The 21710-nt window shown below is 49.4% G+C and overlaps 1 protein-coding gene across 1 annotated transcript in view; it reads right to left on the reverse strand.

The window, feature by feature from the left end:
• The window catches only part of UMODL1 (uromodulin like 1), a 68341-nt gene that overhangs the window by 25611 nt on the left and 21020 nt on the right, over window positions 1–21710 (reverse strand). The window contains exons 8-12 of the mRNA XM_037846512.1: window positions 13882–14136; window positions 11547–11659; window positions 9758–9977; window positions 6272–6409; window positions 4542–5177 (exon numbers count right to left, since the gene is read on the reverse strand). Coding sequence (XP_037702440.1) covers window positions 4542–5177; window positions 6272–6409; window positions 9758–9977; window positions 11547–11659; window positions 13882–14136 — 1362 coding nt within the window. The remainder of the gene's footprint in view (window positions 1–4541; window positions 5178–6271; window positions 6410–9757; window positions 9978–11546; window positions 11660–13881; window positions 14137–21710) is intronic.

Raw genomic sequence — 21710 nt, forward strand, 5'->3', positions numbered from 1 at the left:
GATTTTTTTCTGTTGAACCACCCTTGCATACTTGGGATAAATCCCACTTGATCGTGGCATATACTTTTTTAAATTGCTGTTGGATTTGGTTTGCTAGTATTTGGCTGAGGATTTTTGCATCTATACCCATTAAGGGATATTGGCCTGTAATTCTCCCTTTTTTCTTGTGGTATCTTCATGTGGCTTTGGTATTAGGGTGATGCTAGCCTCATAGAATGAGTCAGCAAGTGCTCCTCCTTCTTTAATGTTTTGGAAGAGTTTGAGCAGTATTGGTGTTAATTTGTCTTTGAATTTTCAGTAGAATTCACCAGTGAAGCTATCTGGTCCTGGGCTTTTCTTTGTTAGGAGGTTTTTGATGATTGATTCAATCTCTTTGCTTGCATTTGATCTGTTGAGATTGTCCATTTCTTCTTGAGTCAATGTAGGTTCCTTGTGTGCATCTAGGAATTTCTCCATTTCATCTAGGTTATCTAATTATTCATGGCATCCTCCTATAATGCTTTTCATTTAAATATTTTTATTTATCAATACTATTGACCCCCTTTGATTATAGTTATTTACATCTTCTCTCTTTTTACCTTTGTCAACCTAGGTAAAGGTTTGTAGATTTTATTGATCTTTTCAAAGAACCAAATTTTGTTTTTGTTGATTGTCTCTTTTGTTGTTTTGTCCTCCATTTCATCTGTCTCTGCTCTGATCCTTGTTATTTCTCTTCTTCTGCTCACTTTGGGTTTAGTTTGCTCTTCTTTTCCCAGTTCCTTCAGGAATGAGATTAGGTCTGTTACTTGAGCACCTCCTTTTTTAATGTAAGCATTTAGAGCTAAAAATTTCCCTCTGAGCACTACCTTCACTGTATTCCATAAGTTTTTATACATTGTATTTCTGTTTTCATTCATCTCAATATTTCCTGATTTCCATTGTGATTTCTCCTTTGACCCTTTGGTTATTTAAGAGTGTGTTGTTTAACTTCCATATATCTGTGGATTTTCCAGTTCTCCCTCTGATACTGATATCTCACTCCATTCCATTGTGGTCAGAGAAGATGCTGTGTATGATTTCAATCTTTTTAAATTTATTGATATTTATTTGTTGTGACCTAACAGGCAGTCTATCCTGGAAAATGACCCATGTGCCCTTGAAAAGAATGTATGTTCTACTATTTCAGAGTACAGTGATTTATATACGTCTGTTAAGTCTAGTTCATATATAGTATTGTTCAAGTTCTCCATTTCCTTATTGATCTGGGTTCTACATATTCTATCCATTGATGAAAGTGGTGTGTGGAGGTCTCTAACAGTTATTGTAGATGTGTCAACTTCTCCCTTAAGTAATGTCAATGTTTACCTCAGGTATTTTGAGGCACAGTGGCTAGGTGCGTAAATGTTTATGATTATTACTTCTTCTTGGTGGGCTGACCCTTTTATTGATGCATCATGTCCTCTTTGTCTCTTGTAATGGTTTTTTACTTTAAAAGTCTATTTTGTCTAATATTAGTATAGCTACCCCAGCTCTCTTCTGTTGACTATTTGCATAGTATATTTTTGTCCATCCTTTCACTTTCAACCTATTTGTATCTGTGGGTCTAAGGTGAGTCTCTTGTAAACAACATGTTTGGATCATGCTTTTCAATCCATTCTGTCAACCTGTGTCTTTTGATTGGGCATTTAATCCATTGACACTCAGTTGACACAGCAGTTATGAGTAACTGCTCATAAAGGCAGGTCTTCCTTCAGTCATTTTGTTCTTTGATTCTTACACATCTTATTTTCTTTTTTCTGTCCTTCTATTCCTTAATGGCAGCCTTCTTTTGTGAACAGTTGATCTTTTGTGATGTAACTGATTAATTCCTTCCTCATTTCTGTTTCTGTATATATTTTAAATACCTTCTTTGTGGTTACCCCAGGGTTTGTATTAAACAACCTAAGTTTATAATCTACTAGTTCAAAAAGAGACCAACTTAACTTTGATAGCATACACAGCCTCTGCTCCTAAACCCCTCCATTTCCTCTCTGTATGTTGTTGTTGTCATGCATTCCTTCTTTATATTTTGTGTGCCTGTAACATGAAAATATGATTCTTTCTTATTCAATTGCATTATAAATCTTATAGGAAATAACGAATAGAGTTATATATTGAGGACACACGGGTTTTGCATTCATCCACGTAATTACCTTTACTGCAGATCTTCACTTCTTCACACTGCTCCAAGCTACCAGCTCATTTCCTTTCATCCTGAAGAAATTCCTTTAGCATTTCTCATAGGGCAAGTCTCTTCGTGGCAAACTCTCACAGTTTTTGTTCATCCATTAATGTCTTAAACTTTTCCTCAGTTTAGGTTTTGCCAGATAAAGAATGTTTGCCCCTACCCTGTTTTCACACCAGTGATTCTCAGACCTGAGTGTGCAACAGGAGCACCTGCAGGGCTTGGAAAAACAGAGGGAGGGCTGGCCCACTGCAGAGCTCCTGGTTCAGTAGGTCTGTGGTGAGGTCTGAGAATTTGCATTTCTCCAAGTTCCTGGGTGATGCTGAGGCTCAGACCCATGTGGATATACATGTCTGTGTGTGCCTGTGTGTGTGTGTGTGACTACAAGCACATGAGAACACGCCTGGGAGAATTCTTCTCTTTGCTGAGTGGTCAAACCACACATGGACTGTGGTGCTTGATTGGGTGAGTGTGTTTGTTAGATTCAGTGTTGAAGAGGTACAAAGAGTCTTGACATCATCTAATCTACTCCCCTCAGTCTAGAGATGGGAAACAAAGGCAAGGCAGGGAGCCCCCTGAGCCACACAGGGGCAGTGGGGTAGCAGGATAGGAAGCACACACACGTGTCCTCCACCTGCTCTCATGCACACACACTCACACACTCAAGCATCATGGCTGATTAGAAGTTGAGCACACAGAAGTGCCTTCCATTGAAGCGATCTGGCTTTCTAACACCAAAACCACTCCTAAAAGACAAAACCCAAACCAATATTGCTAAAAAGGGAGAGCCTTGACAGGGCAGCATCCAGCCCACTGTGGTTTTCTGGTTCTCACTTGCCTTTTTTCCCACTGTCCCTCTCAATGGCCTTACTCGAGGTGCTATGATTCAAGGACAAAGTGCACCCCAAGGGCTCCCTGCCCAAAGGAAACATTAAATCATGGAAGCATCTGCTCCAGGTAAGATAGCAGAGCCCAGAGCATGAAAACACAATAGAACCCCATCACCAAACTTGGAGAACAGCATTTCATGAAGGGCCCCCCAAAAAGGGCACAGAAGGAATGGAAAAGGCACAAAACCACACAGAACTGAGGTCGGGGGGTGGAGCGGGCCAAGGTCAAGGTGAAGCAGAGCAGAAGAGGAGTGTGGAGTGCGGGGAGGGGACATTATTTTGAATGTAAAAGCCCCTACGTCGCTCTTGTTTCCATCGCCTGGTGAGAACCCCCCCACGGAATGGCTGCTCAGCCAAGAGGATAATGCTCCCCACAACTTAGGGAGGTAGAACCTCTCAAAGCAAAACTCCAGGGAAGGAATTTCTGAAACCAAGTCCTCATGGGCAAGCTCTGGGCAGCTCTGCCGAGGGGCTGCCCACCTTCAAGCCCCTGGGTGGACCTACTGAAGGGTCGGCAGGGTGGACACTGCCAGCCAGGAAGCCCTGGGGGCCCCGATAGGACAGGCTTATGCAGGCTTTTGGGTTTAGACCAGGAACCTTCTCTACATTTAGCAGACAAAATGCATGGATGGCACTCACAGTTAACAATGAGCTTCATTTGGGTGAAATCCAGGGCTGGGAAAGCTCAGTGATCTCACATAGACACATCAGCCACATTTCCAGCCCGTGTCCTGCACAGCCCAGCCTATGTATCCCCTGAGGGTACCCTCAGAAGAGGGCCTTGTTAATGTCTAAGCCCTCTCCGTGCAATGTGGAACTCCTGGGGATGCAGCACTGTGGGGGTGCAGCACTGCTGGGGCTGCAGAACTACTGAGGTGTGCAGAGCTGTGGGGGTTCAGAGTGGTGGGGGACACAGAACTGCCACAGGATTTGGAACTGTTGAGGGGTGCAGAACTGTTGGGGTGCACAACTATGGAGGGTGCAGAACTACTGGGGAGGTACAGAGCTGCTGTGGGGTGCAGAAATGTAGGGGTACAAAACCGTGGGGGAGCATCATTGTTGGGAAGTGCAGAGCTGGGGGAATGCAGCATAGTTGGGGGTGTAGAGCTGTGGGGGATACACCACATGGCTGGGGGGTGCTCCAGGGCTTAATGTAACCCACAGACCCAAAGGCCCTCCCCAGGTGCCCAGCTTCCTGCCCAAGCAGCTCACTACCTGGTGACTCATGAAGCAGGAGGAAAGTGCTAGAGAGAAAGAAGACACCCAGTTCTCACTAAACCAGGACTCAGCACTGAGTGACCCGGCTTCTCTGCATCAGGTAGCTCCAAATGACTTTGGACTATGATTCTGTCTTTGCCAACTTGAAATCACACAGACTACACGGTTTCCATCACTCTCTGGTGTTTTCCGGTCCCAAGAACTACAAGACGCGCTACTCAAGCACTCACCACAGGCAGGCGTCCTCAGTGAAGCGGGGCTGGGGGCCGATGTCAGGCCTGGGAAGCTGGAGGGTCCAGGGCCCATGTTCCACGGCAGCGTAGCGTTCAGAGGTGCAGGAGGTGCTCCCTGTGTGGGGACGCTAGGGTGCCACAGGACATGGCCCGTGGGGATCTCGGTAGGGGTGGGCCGGGAGGGCAGCTCAGTGGTCGCGTTTTGCAGGAGCTGTCCAAAGGGGTCCAGCAGGCCGTCTGCAGCCCCCAGGAGGGGGCCGTGGGTTGGCCCGGGTGACCTGGAGGGGGAGACGGTGCTGGCCAGACCACCGGTCCTCCTCTGGCCCGTCACCAGGCCTGGGGCCAGGCTGGACACCTCCTCCTCCACCCCTACCCCCGTGCTGTTCCGGTCATATCCAACCACGTCTCTGTCACCCTGTCTTCTGGGTGGGGGTCCAAGTGTCTGGGCCTGGCCTGCTTCCGGGGTGCTCCGCAGGTGCCTGGGGCTGTGAGACATGGCGGAGTTCTCTGGGCCCGGGGTGGAGCTGCCTGCAGTTTCCGCTGTATCATAAGGTGTGGCTCCACTCCCGAGAGCTGGGGCCATTACCCCTGTCGTGGGAGACAGCGTGCCTCCCATGGGGCTCACCATTTCACCTGCCAAGACACACAGCTACTCTCAGACACACAGCCAGTCTTGGAAGGGGCATCTGGTCTACCTCTGATGGCTGAAGCAGTGCTGCACACGGGCCTGAGACCTGCCTGGGAGGAGAGCTAGGCTGCACCTGCACCCCCCAGGTGGAACCAAAGCTGGGGCTCGGGTTGTGTTGGCTGGTATTTATGGATGTTTACTGGGGTCCATGTCTGCAGTCTCCCCAGAGCCCTCAGGGGAAGCAAGGTGGGCATCTCCATGTTGTAATGACTAAGCTGAGACCCCGAGAGCAAGGGGAACCCCTGGATGGATGCAGAATCAGGACGCAGGGGCAGGGCTCGGTTCTCGCTGGCCTCGGGTCAACCTTGCAGCTGTCGGGAAATGGAACAACTCGCACTCAGGGTGGGACGTGGTGCTAGCTGACTTTTGAGTGAATAAAAAAAAAAAAAAAACAGGAGAAGAGGAGATGGGGAAAAAGGAAGCAGAACAATGCACCTGCTCCTTGAGGGCAATTCTCTACCTGCCCTTCCAGCCAGAAGCCTCCGCTGGGGATGCAGACAGGGGTAAGCGTCCCCACCACCCACCCCGCGTCCAGGGCAGGTCTGGCTAATCCATCACCGCATTTGAAGTCGGGATGTCGCTTCCTCGCGCTTCTGAACCCAGCACTCCAGGCAGCCTCGACGACCCCCCAGAGCTGCCCGAGATGGGGCTCGGGAGGACCAGGTCAGGGCACCTCTCCACCTCGGCTCACCTGGGCTGCCACGCGCTCCGGGGCTCGCGGCACCTGGCGAGGAAACCCTCCCCTCCCAGGGCCAGGGCCACGTCTCGTTTCCGTGGGCCCCTTCCTCCACAAAAAAATAAAACAAAAATTACATTTTACAACTGCCTTGGTATAAGATGACTAGAACCCTGGCTGGATTCATCATTTTATGTTCATTATCACTATATTAACTTTTTCTTCTGATTTTTAAAAGAAATTAAAATGGAAACATTTCCGTGGGCTCCTAAAACTCCAGGGGATTGTCTAGACAGTGCCCCGGGCGCTGATGGAGAGTCACCCCCCAGCCGGCCCCCATCCACCCGGTCCCGGGGGACGCACCCTCACAGGCCCGGCCTGCCCGGGAGGGGTTGGCGTCCCGGGCTGTGCGGCACTCGCAGGTGTAGGAGCCTTCCAGGTTGACGCAGCGGGCGGCCGGCGAGCAGTCGTTCTCCTGGCTGTCCGCACACTCGTCCCAATCTGCCAAGGGAAAATGATCAGAGGCCGGTCGGAAAATGGAGCCCTGGGCACGTCTTCCTGGCTCTACTTCGCAGGGAAGGGCCGGGACCACCCTGGCTGGAGATGGGGTGGGGGTCCCACCAAGCATCCCCGGAGGAGGGCAGGCCCCTGGGTGGAAACCTGCACTTGACCCCGGGCAGCAGGCCGAAACCCTTCTGGGTGCCTGGCTTCTCAGGGGGCAGAGATGGGGGCTGGTGGTTGCTCTGGGTGCTGTTAACATACAACACAGCCAATGCAGTCCTCTCGTTTATTCTTTGTTCCCAGAAAGCTGAGATTTTCCCCCCTTTCTCCCATGTGCCAACATCCCCTAATAGTTGCAGCTTCAATCAAGAAACAGAAAAATGAACTGAGCCGGGAGGTATATGGTGAAGTGTAACATAAACTTCACACATTGATTTAGAACGTCCAAGTGTCATGACAGGTGGAGGATGGTGCTTGAGTGCCCCCCATGTGTCCTAGAATTGGCTCTGAGAGCCCTGTGTGCCTTGAATTGTGTTCCCCAAAAGACACACTCAAGTCCAAACTCCCAGTCCATGAACATGACCCTATTTGGAAATAGGATCTCTGAAGATGTGATTCGTTAAAATGAGGCCAACTTGACTCCTGAGGACGGTTGTATGACTGTGTAGCTGGCACTGTGTGACTGTGTGACTGTGAAAACTTTGTGGCTCCCACTCCCTTTGTACAGTGCACGGACAGATGAACGGAAAAATAAGGACAAAATGTAAATGAATGAGGAGGGATGGGGGGGATGGGATGTTTTGGGTGTTCTTTTTCAATTTAACTTTTACTCTTATGAAAGTGTTCCAGGAGTGAGTGCGGTGATGAATTCACGGCTGTATAATGGTGCTGTGAACAATTGATTGTACACTGGGGATGACTGTATGGTATGAGAATATATCTCAATAAAATTGAATTAAAAAAAAAAGATGACATGTGGATTGAAATGGAAATTTGAACACTAACTGGATACTTGATGAATTTAGAAATTACAGTTAACTGTTTTAGACATGTTTTGGTACTGTGATCCTTTTCTTTTACAGATAAATACGAAATATTTATGGATAAAATAATATGGCATCTGGGATTTGCTTCAAAATGTTATAGTATGTCCTTGAGTAGAAAATTGAACTCGGGTTGATAATTGTTAAGGCTGAATAATAAGTACATTTGCATCTGTTTGTATATGTTTTAATTTTCCAGTTATCAAGGATTAAAAATGCATTTTTGGAAAAGCTGCTATTTAAAAAAAAAAAAACAAAAAAAACAGTGAGGTCAAGTGGGTAGGGTGGGCCTGATCTGATAGGACGGGTTGCTGCTAAGAAGAGGGACTTTGGACACAGACAGACAGACACAGAGAGGAGACGGCCACACAAGGGCAGAGCAGAGACCAAGTCACACCACAAGCCAGAGGACACCTTGGATTTTGGCCATCGGCAGAGCCCCAGACCTCCGAAAGCACCTGGCCCTGCTGACACCTTGAATTCAGGCTCTGCCCTCCGGAACCTGAGACAATACATTTCTGCTATTTCCAGCCCCCCACTGGGGCCTTTTGTTACAACAGCCACAGGAAACAAAGACAAGCCCCAAGGACGCCATGCAGTGTCCCTTCATAGCCCAGTCCCTACTGATTCAGGCAAGAAAGTGGGTCAAGAAAGCCCCTACCCCTACAATCACCCCGATCACTGACTCCCTCACCTGCACCCAAGGGACCCCATGTTTCCCAGTTAGCTGGGACTGACATTAGGCCACATTGGGGGCAGAAAATTGCTCAAGGGCACTATCCCCTTCCCTTTCTCCTACCTCTTCCTCTCCTCCCCTTTGGGTCTCCCTGGTGATGGCCGCCCCCATCCCACACCTGCTCTAAGAAAAGAATTTGACAGTCTTGCGTATTTTGACATATGACTGAACAATCAAGTGTTGATGCATCAAACCTGCCACAAAGCCTTAAGGAATGAACGTCTGGAGCTGTATTTCAAGGGTAAAGGAGCCGGGGTGGAACAGAGTTTCCCACAACCTCACGTTCCATCCTTTAGCCCAGAGCCAGCTCTGCAGGTCACTCACTGCCTGTCCCCTACCCCTCAGGGAAGCAGGCTGGGTAGGCAGGGCTGGGACGTTGCGGGACACTGATTACGTGCTTCAACTTGGCGGGCCTGGGCCAGGGGACCGGATCCGCCCCTGGGGAGGGTGGTGGGCACGGGCGACAGCGCCCTCCACTGCCCCCCAGGCCTGGGAAAGTGAGGCCGGAGGCAGGCCCCATTTCCTCACCCAAAATACCACCGTTAGGGGAGGCTTGCCGGAGGGAACCGCCTTTTTCCCACCCCCTTATCTTGCCCGGACACTCCCCGTTGCCAGTGCAACTCCCATCACCACCAGTGCGCATACATTGTTGCCAGACACCGTTGCCAGAGCAACTCCTGCCCCTTTTCAAACAACCTCCGTGCTCTCTTAGAACCAATCCTAACCTCCGCACCCTCTCAGAACCAATCCTAGCCTTTATCCCCTCAGCATTGACTTGTAACAACCCCCGCCCTCTATGCCAGCCTATATGACCTGTGCTCACCCCTAATAAACTCTCTTGGCTTCTTCACCCTCAAAGACCGTGTCCTGCCTGTTCCTTCTCGCCGCCCTCCACACCTTGCACGCCTCCGCCGGGGACCTGGCCAATTCCCCCGCCTCGCCCTCGCCTCCGGGAAAGAGCCCCCGCCGCCGGTACCCTCCGAGCAACGCCGAGAGCCGAGGGTTCAGCAACCGGCCGCCCCCCCCGCCACAGATAAATCAACTGCGACCGCAGGACGTCACCTGGGGTGGGTGCTTGGTGGTCAGGGAAGGGGCGGCCTCGGCTAGAAGGATGGGGTGCCTAATGCATGGGCCTAATGTACGGGCCAGGGAAACAGCCACACATCGGCAAGTCACACAGTCTCAGGGCGAGGCCAGGGCCCCTGAGCATAAGACGCAAGCAAGCACCCCAGGCTCTTCCCCTTCCTGGGGTCCCTCACCCAGAGTTTCACCCTGGGCCCTGGGCCTGCAATAACCAAGAGCTTCATCTTTGCGGGTTTGAGCTCAACCCCAGACTCTCTGGAAGCTTCTCCCACCTGGGCCAGGGAAGGTGTGAGATGCAGTTGGACTTGGTGTTTCAGGCCTTAAGTCCCCACAGCCCCTGATTCCGGTGGAAGAACACAAACTAAGGATTTGTATTTCGTTTACTCTATCTCCCTTTGGGGATAAAATACATGTTGACCCAAAATAACGCAGCCTAGTAGTTGGAGGGCATCATGGCACACACAGGGCCGGAGAATGAAAACCTACCTCGCACCAGCGTCCCCTGCTGGTCAATCTGGAACACTGCGCTTGCCAATAGCCGCGGGAGCATGGGAGCCAGTGTGGACACGTCCACGGGGAACTCGGGGTCTTGTATTGCAATTCTGAGTCTCACAACCACGCTTCCAGCCTGGAGCGACACAATCTGCATCTGCAACTTCCCTCTTCTGTGCAAGTCAGAAACAGGCGGTGGGAAAGACTTTTCAACCTGGCCAAGAAAAAGCAACTCAACTCAGAGACAGCATATATTTCCATTGTCACCTGCTTTAGAACTATTAACCAGGGACCTGGTGTGGCCGATGCATGGTTCACGGAATCCTTTTGTCCCCTTTGAGATCAAGAAGAGACACCCAGCAGCCAGGCTGTCCGGGGCAAGCAGAGACACCTGTTCGGCTCAACTGCACTTTCCCCGGACAACTGGGACTGGGCCTGGTCTTTGTCGGGGAGCTCACAATCACCCCTGCAGTCAAGCACCTGGTCACGCAGCATTGGATGAAAAGCTCCCTCTGGGTGCATTAAAATTTGGTGTGAAGTTAATTTGTATGAACGGAGAGAGAGACAGAGCCAGAGACACAGAGAAAGACAGAGGACATTGGACTGACTGATTGATTGTTGGATTGAACGATTGACTGACTGATTACCAAGGAGCAATCCCTGTGGCTATTTGGAGCTATTCTTCTCCCCACCCTATGTCCCCCAGGAAACCCACAGGCAAAGCCGAACGCTCAGGGTCACTCCAGCCCTGCCCCTGCCTCCCTACTGTTCTGCTCCTGCACACACAGCTGAATTATCAGACACAGAGAGAGAGGGAATTCTCTAAGAAAGTTCAAACGCTGATCTCCCTTGCAGGGGACTGGTGGCAGAGAATTCTGCATGTCTTAGGAACAGAGGCACTAACTGCCATTTTGCTCCAGAATATTTTTTCAAGGATGCCTGTATAGTAAGCAGTCTCAGAAAACAGAGGTAGCCTCTGTCTCTAGAGCAAAGGGAAGGTCTGTCCACTGTCCAGTGTGATAAAGATGATGGTTGCTTCCAGCCCATCATAGAAGATTTGGGTTCCCTAAGCTCGGGGTTCCTTCGCTATGACACAAGCCACCAGGTGTGAAGCATCCACCTGGGCTTCCTGCACCACCCCGAGGAACGTGGGGGCAAGGGGGAGCAGGCACGAACACGAAGCTCATGCCACCTGCTGTGCCGTGAGTAACAAAGTTCTTTATCTCTGACCCAGGAGCTCGTGTCTTCTGCCAACAGCCATGAAACCATGATGGACAGAAAGGGTGAAATCTCAGACGTTTCACAATCTTGATGGGTAAGTCAGTCGTTTTTCCTCCAATTCATCGTCTAGAGGTAGCTACTACCTAACACTGGCCTGGTCCTCCTGGCACGTGTGCTGATGTCTCCCTTTAGCCATTGCAGCCATTGGCAAATGCTTAGTCGGCAAAGCCACATCAAAGCAGGACGACAGCTCACCCAGGTCCCGCAGACAGAAAAAAATCCGGGTGTACAGTTCAAGTGGGGCAGCCCACTGGAATCGAAGGTGTCTGCTTCAAAGATGGGGCAGCCCGGTCCAAAGTCTAGATTAAATATCCCAGGAAAGGGAAATACAAAGAGCCTTTCTGTGACTACCATTAGATTTGGGTTTCACTTTCCCTGAAGCTGTGATAAAAGATAATTTTGCCTCAACCACGGAGGGTCAGGCAGGTCTTACTGGCTCGTGTTTGATGTTCTCACTTGGAATCTCTGTGAAAAGCTCAGCGTCTCTGCACTTGGGCTTTACCTCATGAAGCAACTGTCTGGAAAAGCCCTGGAACTCCATGCTCCTGCGGATGAGTAGCTCCTCCGTGACGTTGCGGTTTGTGATCCGTATGGTGACTTCGAATACCCGGGCATCTGAGGCAGAGAGCAGGGCACATTAGCTGAAATCAGGTGATGGACAGTCACACACTTTTCTACCACTAGGTTCCATAACACCTATTCTTTTGAAGGGAAATTCTTTAAAGAGCAGGTGGAAGCATGTGTCTTAGCTTAGCGAGTGCTGGGATTCAACCGCGCACGTGGGCATAGGGAGGGCCCCTCCAGCCGTCGGCTCACGAGAGGGGGCTGCTGCTTTCCCTTGAGCCGCTCACAGCCCGGGGACCGCCAGGCCCCAACACCTGGGTGACCAGCTTGTCCCAGTTGGCCCAAAACTTACCCAGCTTTCACACTGAAAGTCCTGCTTCCTGAGAAAGCATGGGGGACATCAGTAAAGGCGTTCAGCCCACAAGGAAGCTCCCGTTCTTTGGACATAAGTGAAGCCAGAAAAAAGGCTCCAAATGGAACACATCTTTCATCACTGAGAATAAATCCACCCACGACCGCCTCTTAGTTGGTGGGCATCGCAAAAAGATCCTACTGCAACTCCGTGCATTTCTCTGATTATCCAACAGCCACCAACTGCTCTGCCCCCATCCTGGTTCATCCCCTGCTGGGAAGCTTTGGCCCAGTTGACTGTGGGGGGATCACACAGTCCATCACCTTTGCTTGCCCCCGTTTAAGGCCATGGAAATGTCACCACTTAGTATTTGTATATTTCCTGCTCCGCTCCACTCTGAATCTTCTCCCATCCCAGCAACACAGACAAGAAACCTTTACAGTCCATGATTCCCAGGCCTTGGGGTCAGTTCCGATCCTCAGTGTCCTGGGGTCCTGGGTTCACAGTGAGCCCCTGGGTATCAACAGCTACACCAGTGCCTGCTTCTTCCCCATGTCATGGGCTCACAGTGGTGGTTCAGGGCTCTACATACCCCAGAAAAGCATACTCTGAAACTTCATCCATCCATGGGTGTGAACCCATTGTAAGCAGGACCTTTTGATGAGGCTATTTCAGTTAGTGTGAGACCCACCTCAATCAGGATGGGTTGTAATCCTATTACTGGAGTCCCTTCAAAAGTGCTCCACTCAATGTGGGTCCCAGGGGGAGCAGCCAGAAGCTGAGCATCAACAGAACCCAGAAGAGAATGGAGACGCCAGGAGAAGCCGCCACGTGCGTTGCCGTGTGACAGGGGAGCCCGGACGGAGCGTGGCCGGCAGCCAGCCCCAGCACCACAGTCTTCAGGGATGACGCCTTGATTTGGACTTTCTCTTAGCCTCAATTTCTTGAGCAAATATATCCCCCTTGTTTAAGCTGACCCACTGCATGGTATTTGCTTTAGCATCCAGGCAACTAAAACACTCATCAAAGTGGAATTAAACAAAGTTTCAAAGCAAATTGAGTGCCATATTTAGAAGAGCTTTACAAGAGAAGGGCATTTTTTCAACACTGAGATTGAACAAGAATTGCAGCTGCAGCACAGAACAGCCAGCAATTCAGGGATCCCCCAGATTATCCCTGGAGTTGGAATGTAGGTATTTTTTTTCTGAGGACTTGGGGTTAGAGGAGTGGAGGGTGAACTGGAAGGTCCTATTGCGCATCCCCATGAGGATATAAATTTGGCCCATTTAGATAAATGCATGGCCCCACGATAGGCCACGCCAGCTGCCGTCTGCAAACAGGAGCTCCAGCCGTACGCGTGTGCCATGTTTGTTTGGGAAAAACCTTTCCCCCTGGCACAAACGTAGTGTGTGCATCACATTCACTTTTCATGTGTATCCCCAGGAAATGGGGCATGCTCTGTGAATACTTTAAGGAGACGCTCACATTCGGTTTTGGAAGTTATACAGACTCAGCCTGTGGGACTAAGGGTGGCAAAAGGCTTTTAAATACATGCAAATTACTGCTATCTTTGGCTTTATTATACTTTTGCCCCACTCAGTCTGATTATTTTATTTAAGTCCTTTGAAATATAGAAAGATGGAATCTCCATGGAGCTCCTCTCTGGTCACCTGGGACACCAGAGGAGGCCCAGACCAGAAGGAGATGCACAGAAGTGAGAGAGGCCCGTGGAGGTCAAGTCCAGCAGGAGGCAACCCCTCCCAGCAGAGCCACCCTGACCCGTTAGCAACCGTGCACCCAGCTCCCTCACTTCTCTAGCCCTCGTGCAAGCAGAACAATGATTTGAAGCACCAGGACAGATAGAAATGGATGGAAAACAAACTTGTGAAGCAACACGTGGGCCTGGGACCAGGGGTCTTACCGGTCTTGATGGTCAGCGCAGCTGTGATGTTGGCCCCACATGCCTGGTAGCTGGTCTTCACCCCGTACAGCACCGCAGCCTCCAGTCCAGTGACCACCACAGCCCTCCCCGTGGTGCTGGTGCTTCTGAGTAACTCATCGCCCTTGTAAACCTGGACGTGGAAAGTGTGGTTCTGGGTGGAATTTAGACTCCAGGACACCCGAAAGCTGCTGCTGGTGACGCTGGAGAACATGTAGTTTCTGATTGGAGGACAATCTATAAAAGCCCAAAACAAGGAAGGTTCATAAAATGTTAGAAAGGATTGCTTTCTCTTCTGTAATAGGTTATATGGTTTTGTCTTCATTTAGTTCTCACCTATTTATTGATAAAGCCAACAAATGCAAGACAGCACTCACTTTTTAAAAATTTACGAACTAAACCCATTAGTTCAAAAAAGAGATACCAAGCCTTTCTCCTTGAAACTTCTGAGTCATTTTGGAAGGTGACATGGGATGGCTCTGTGGTAACTGGGAAATCTGAGATGAAACAAAGGAGAAGCAAAATAAGGCAAAGCGTGAACTCTCAGCCCCTCTGCCACGGAGCCAAGTTCAGGGGCAGCTAAGCCAAGGTCCACATTGCAAATAACATGTTGTTGTGCTACTCTTTTGGTGATCCAGAATCTGTGATTACCAGAGAGCCAAACACTCTTCTGGGCCTGCTGACAGATTCATCCTACAGAAAACGTTCAGTAGTGACAAGTGACAGCTGCTGCATTGTGACTTTTCCTGTGCTCCATCTATAAATATCACCTCATCACCAAGTCACAGAGCCCCCGGCCGTTCTGATTCATGACATGTACTTGATCATTTGCACAAGGGATTTCTGCACTCAGCTAATTCACCACGCCGGGAGGCTGACCCCGTTGGACAACACGACTCGGGGGTCACATTGAGATCCCTGGAATAGGATTAAAGCTCTTTTCTTGGGTGGCGGGGCATTTCTGGGTCTATCTACTACAGGCAGCTGAGGGCAGACTGGGGGCCCTCAGCATAATCACCATCATTTTTATATCAGAATTTTTGTTCTGTGAAAAACAATCAATGAGGAGATTTTATCTTTTGCAAAACCATATTTTAAAAAACTTTTAAGTGTGGGACGTTTCTCAAAGTCCTTTATGTAAGGGTTCATAGGATATATATACTAGAAATCAGCATCATGAAAAAAAATTTACATGCTTCCAGACAAATTTGTATGCTTCTTTTCAGTAAAAAATGAGAACCATACAACTCAACCCATTTCCCTTTTTGCCTTGGCTGCCAGGAGGCTCAGAACCAAGTTGAAGACTCAATCACAATTGCATGGCTTAGCCCTGCTGGTGCCCCCTATGACTGAGTATTGATATGACTTTTCTCATATCTGCAGCACCAGAAGCCCTCACAGATCCACTTCATAGAAGGTGGATATAAATTATTGGAAGCACACAAGAGAGGCTGAGCCCAGCTCTCCCTCCTCTGCCTTACTTGGACAAGTCTGTGAAATCCATCCAAATGCTTACTGTTCCTAATGCTTTCCTAGCACGGGAGGTCAAGAATATTTTGAAGAAAGCATATCGGTAGTTTTCACTAACTTGCCCATCCAAACAGACATGCACACAATTGTTCATTCTTCATGTTTTTTTCTTTGTGGCAAGAAAAGAAGAATGTGTTAGAGCTGAGGAGCAGCCAGCAACTTGAACCCTGAGACAGCGTAGCCCACACCCCATCTCCTCGGTCACTGGAACACTGAAATCAATAGCCCCACCCCAACCCCCACCAATACCATTGCCTGAGCCCTCCAACAACCATGTGGCTTTTGGTCTGTTGCTTGGAAACACATGTCTCCCTGGGTACAGTTTCTTTTCTGAAAACCTGCTGAAAGCACTGAATGTTCTATTTTTATACCATAAAATCACGCGACACCAAATGCTTTCCGAGCCCTGCTTGTGGGTGACAAGGTGTCTGCCAAGCACTGTGAGCGTGCCGTGGGGGCACCTGTGCCTCTGCGGTGACCCAGCAGCTCCCTCTTTTGTCACCTTGCTGCCATTTGGAAATATAACAACTTGGAAAGAGCAAGTCAGGGGAAGGCAAATGGCTAAGACGGACTCTGGGCTTGGTGGGAGCCTCTGTGCAGCTCATTGCACAAAGAGCACGTCAAAGCCGAGGGGAATAAAAAATCAGGCACCTCCAGGAATTTGAAAAGACCCCAGAGGAGTGGTGCTGGGGTTGGAGTCTAAGAGAGAACCAGGGCTGGCAACGCCCACACCACCTCTCTCACAATGACAGAGTCACTCGTTAAACAAGGTTCCAATGGGCTCTTAGACCACGGGGCAGGGGAGCTGCAAATCTGCCCACTTCTCAAGCTGTGAAAGCCTCCAAGGCACCTGCAGGAAGTCCTGCTGGTAGAGGCTGTGGGTGCTGGGAGCAAGACAATCCCTTTTAATCCAAAAAACAAATTCTCCCTGAGGATCATGTTACCACTGAATATTTCTGTGGCTCTTTTCCCAATTTATTTCTGGCAGGCACTTGAATTTGCCAACAGCCAACTATTTTTGACCAATCAAAATAGTGATTTCATGTGGTTCCACCTAACATTTCCATCAGCATTGATCGAGCATCTCTTGTGCACCAGCACTGCAGGAGACATTTATGGGGAGACACAATGAACTCACACCCACAGCAGATGCAAGACACAGCCCCGGCTCCTCTAACCCCACGGGGCCTGCCCTGCAGCAGCAGGAGGGACCCGGGGCTGTGGGGACACTGTTCCCTGGAAAAGGCTGCAGAGAAGGAGTTCATCTCACACCCATTACAAGAACGGAGAGAATGTCCCCAAAGCTCCTAGTCACAGAATGCACTAGGGCTGGGTCTACTTCCTCCCCCATGTTCCAGTGATGTACCCACCCACTCCCGCCACGTGGCTGTCACACCGCCATCCAAGCTAGCAATGGTGCAGTTGGAGCTGACACTTTCCGCGTGCCTTGTGTAGCAGGCGTGTGATCTCATTCAGTCCTTCCAACAATACCAGGCTGCGGGTTCTTCTGTGATTTCCAGTTTACCTAGGACGAGGCCGAGACTCAGGTCAAATAGTAACTAAATGGCAAAGCTGGCCACGGACAAAGTCCACTTACTGTCCTACCCTCTGTGGTAGGCTGAATTACAGCCCCCAGAGATATTGGGTCCTCATCCCTGAAACCTGTAATGTCACTGTTCTGGTTTGCTAGAGCTGCCGGAATGCAAAATACCAGAAATAGACTGGCTTTCATGACGGAGATTTATTAGGTTACAAATTTAGAGTTCTAAGGCCATAAAAGTGTCCAAACAAAGGCATTAACAAGAGGAGACCTTCACTGAAGAATGGCCAATGGTGTCCAGAACACCTCTGTCAGCTGGGAAGGCATGTGGCTGGCATCTGCTGGTCCTTTGCTCCCAGGTTGCTGTGCTTTCAGCTTCCAATTCCAGTGGCTTCTCTTTAAGCATCTGTGGGTTCTCACTTAGCTTCTCTGGGGCAAACTCTGGGCTTCATCTCTTAGTTTAACATCTCCAAATGTCTGTCTCTCTGTCTGCATCTCTGAGCATCTGGGTCTGTGTGTGCTCTCAGCTACCTTAAGGGCTCCAGTAAAAGAATCAAGACCCACCCTGAATGGGCAGGATCACATCACCGTGGAAATAATCTAATCAAAAGGTCCCACCCACTATTGAGCGGGTCACATCTCCGTGGATACAACCTAATCAAAAGATCCCATCCACAACAAGTCTGTGCCCACAAGACTAGATCAAAAGAACATGGTTTTTCTGGGGTACATAATAGATTCAAACCAGCACAGTCACCCTATTTGGAAAAAGGGTCTTTGATTAAGTTAAGGATCTGGAGATGGGAGGTTTTCCTGGATTCTCTGGCCAAACCCTAATTGCAGCCACATGTACCTTTCTAGGAGGGAGGCAGAGGGAGGTTTGGCACACACAGGGGAGGAGATGATGTGACACTGGAGCAGAGAGAGACTGAAAGGTGCTGGCCTTGAAGATTGACATGATGAGGCCCCCAGCCCAGATTGCTAGCAGCAACCAGAGCTGGGAAAGGCAAGAAAGCTTTCTCCCCTGGGGCCTCCAGAGGACGTCGAAATCCTGAATTAGGCCCAGTGATAATGATTCTGGAGTCCTGGCTTCAGAACAAGGAGGGAATAAATGACTGCTGCTTTAAGCCACCCTGCCTGTGGTACTTCGTTATAGCAGCCACAGTAAACTCATACACTTCCTGTTCTAGCTTCCTAAAGCTGCTGAAATGCAGTATACCAGAAATAGGCTGGCTTTTCAGAATGGGGATTCATGAACTTACAAGCTTACAGCCCTGAGGCTGTCCAAATTAAGGCATTGTCAAAAGGACACCTGGACTGTGAAGACCGGCTGTCGGGGATCCTCAGCCCCTCTGCCACAGGGCCAGGCACACGGTGCGTCTCCTGGTCTCTCTTGTCTCTCGGGTTTCGTTGCTTCAGCTTCTGGCTTCTCCATCTGCAGCTTTCTTTCTCAGCTTCTGTGTGTGTCCTCTCGCAGCTTTTCTCTATTTCATCCTCTTATAAAGGACTCCAGTAAGAGGATAAAGACCCACCTGGGGCAGCCTCAACTGAGCTAATCTAATCAAAAGGTCCCACCCACAATAGATCTACACTGCAGGAATGGATTAGCTTTGAGAACATGACTTCCTGGGGAGCACACAGCCATCACGCCCCCCAACTCTTCTCCATCTAGCTTTTGGGGCAGCAGCCCTTGGCTGCACAGCACGGCTTGTTGGAAAGCTCTTCTTGGTGTTGCTATCAAATTGGCCAGTTTCTAATGCAGTAATTAATATTAATCCCTCTTCTCTATGGCAGACCTTGAGATATTTTAAACTAGAACTATCCCCCTCTCCTGCTCCAGAGTAAGCCACTGTCACTTGGCTTTTAGGTGCCCATTAGCCAGGACACCCTCTTTTGGTTACACTTTAGCTTTTCAATATTCCTCCTAAAGTGTAGTCCCAGAAAATAACACTCAATCCTTGACTGCGAGCATCACTCAAGGGCAGAAGCAACACGGATAATCTAAAATTCACACACCAAGATCCTTCAGCTGGGACTTTCCCCATCTTGGACTTAATATTTATCTTGGTAAAATGCATCGATTTCCATGGCCTGTGACCCTGCAGCCCTGGTCTGTTCCAGGCAGACCTGATGAAAGGGCACTGCTGGTGATGCCTCTTGCCCGTTCTCTCATTGCAGCTCTACGCCTCCATCAGGGAGCCTGCCGGCTTCACACCTGACACAACGAGCATTTGAGCCAAGATTCTGAACGTCCAATTGTTGAAAATCTGCTTGGTGTTGGAGTGCTGGCCCGGGAGAACTTGAGCTGCTACTTCTTGCCAGCCCCAGCTGCCTCCCCAGCGGCAGCTCTCCCCTTGCTGGGAGTCATCTCTCTCCGGAGCCGAGTGGCCAGCTGAGCCGCTGGGTTCCAGCTAAGACATGGAATCATGACAGAAGGTGATGGGATGACCCTTGAAATCAGCTCCATTCCGTTTTAAAAGCAGAACATGTTCCTGGACTCTTAGGTGCTAATCGTGCAAGTATTTCCTTCAGTTTTCATTTGTGCAATCACCCAGAGGCCCTGCGTGTCATTAATTGGGTGACTAATTTCCCAAGAAGTGTATCTGGAATTTGTGCTGTATTTTCCAGGGATTTATACCTCTAAGCCTTTCCAGCAGATTGCTCATTTATATTTGCTTCGAAATGTAAAACATATGTTGTTTCCCTCAGTAAGATGTGATTGGAATCCACTCTAAATTTCTGATCTGGAAACACTGGATGTGTCTTTCCTGCCCTTTTAGAAGTGAAGCCTGAGCACTGCAGATTTCCCGAGCAGCCCTTTATCTCGAAGGAATCCTGCAACAGGTGACAGCAGGTAAGCACGGCGGGCTTTGGCTGACAACCTTCCTGACTGTAAATAAAATATATATATATTTTAGATTACCAACCAGCATAAAAAGAGCCATATTCCAATCTAGTGTTCTCACTCAAGGACAGGACACCACTCTGGGTGCCATAACCTGGAGACGGGGGACGGTCTTAAGGCGAGTTGTCTGCAAAACTTCGTGGGTACATTTTGGGGGGTGGGGAGCATGGCTCTAATCAGATTCTCAAAGGTCGTGAGCTGCCATATTAGAGTAGGGTTTTGTCACCACAGATAGGGCTGATGGTTGCTTTTATTTTTTTAAACATCTAGAGACCGTAATACGAACCACCCATCAAGCATCCCTATCCATTCACTTAGTCAACAAACATCTATCGAATGCCTGCTTTTTGCCAAGCACCGGGCACTCGTTTGGCAGCAAGCAGGAGACAAGGTTCCTTCCCTTGTGGAGCTTCATTCTGGTGGGAGAGAGAACATTCCAGTGGACGAGAACCAGCCCACAAATGGTGCTAGGAATCAGCCCAGGTCCCCGCATTGTCCAGCGTCGCCCTGAGCCTCCAGCCCTTCGCCAGCAGGAGAGTGAGAAGGGTCTGTAAATAAGAACCTTGGGCTTGTTTTCCAGGTCTGGTTCTGGAACACCGAGGATAATAGCTCAATTGCTCTCCAGCTCCGCTCAGTTCTTGGTCCTCCTGTAGTGCACAGGGGAGGGTGTGGCCATTGGCTGTCACCTCCCCAGAGCACTGTTCAGGGAACACACTGGGAGTGGCAGCCCTGGAGAACTTCCCGGGGGCAGGGTATCAATCACCCAAATTCACAGTGGCATCCTCCTGCTAGGGGAGGATGGCCACAGCACAACGATGGACAGGGATAAACGAACAGCCTGGGTCATGTGCAAGTTCTGTCTGTTACCATCTCTAAGCAAGCTCCCTTCCTTGCCTCAGCTTCCTCTCCTGTAAAATGAGCACAGGAGCAGTTGTGTCATGGGGTTAATCTAAGAATTCAATGAGTTAACGGTCACACGTTGCTTAGAACAGAGCTTGGTGTGCCCTATGAGCCAAGCAGCTCTTAACTGTGTTATTTATTATGGATAAAGAGTGAGTCCTTTGCAGGGAAAAGAAGATATGCATTAAATTGTTAATTAACTCAAACTAGGTATAACGAGATTCTCTATAACCACCTCGTGATGTCAAGGAAAGTTCTAGCTTTCATTGCACAATGTTGGAAACAACCTAAATGCCCTACAGGATGGAAATAGCTCGAGGTATTATATCATGGCTACAAAATATCATTATTATTCAATCACTGAAAATTATTGTTATGAAAACCAGGTTGCTTCTTGGAAACTTTACATGTTATTACGTTAAGCTAAAAAGGGAGAATATAAAGTTCTATCTATAGCGGGATTTGTGTAAGGTAAAAACAAGCATTCATGGTGTAAGATCCTGGAAGGGAACACGCAACAAGTGAAAACAGTTGATTTGCTGAGGTGGTTGAGACCATGGGTGGCTTTTCCATCATTGTCATTAAAACATTGTTAAAGTACTACGTCAAAATTGGGAATGACAAAGAGACATACTTAGCGGCCAACTAGGATAAGCTGTCCGCCCTCTAGGCTGAGATGTTTGAGAAAAGGGTACCAAGGCCACCAAAGTCCTCTCCTTACGTAATGCAGAAATGACAAATTTGGGAAAGTGGCTGTTCCATTTCTTGCTGGTTGTCAGGGAAACTGCGAGCTCTGTGAGTCCAGCGGCCCTGCCGACTCTGCCCTGTCCCTTGTGCCTGCAGTTTACCCTTTGGTTCTCCCCATGCCCCCCGTGGCTGCCTGCACCCTGGCCAGTCCCCTGCCCGGGAGACACCTCCCCACCGCTCAGCCCATCC

This window comes from Choloepus didactylus, chromosome 1 (assembly GCF_015220235.1).
Source record: "Choloepus didactylus isolate mChoDid1 chromosome 1, mChoDid1.pri, whole genome shotgun sequence".
Lineage (NCBI taxonomy): Eukaryota > Metazoa > Chordata > Mammalia > Pilosa > Megalonychidae > Choloepus > Choloepus didactylus.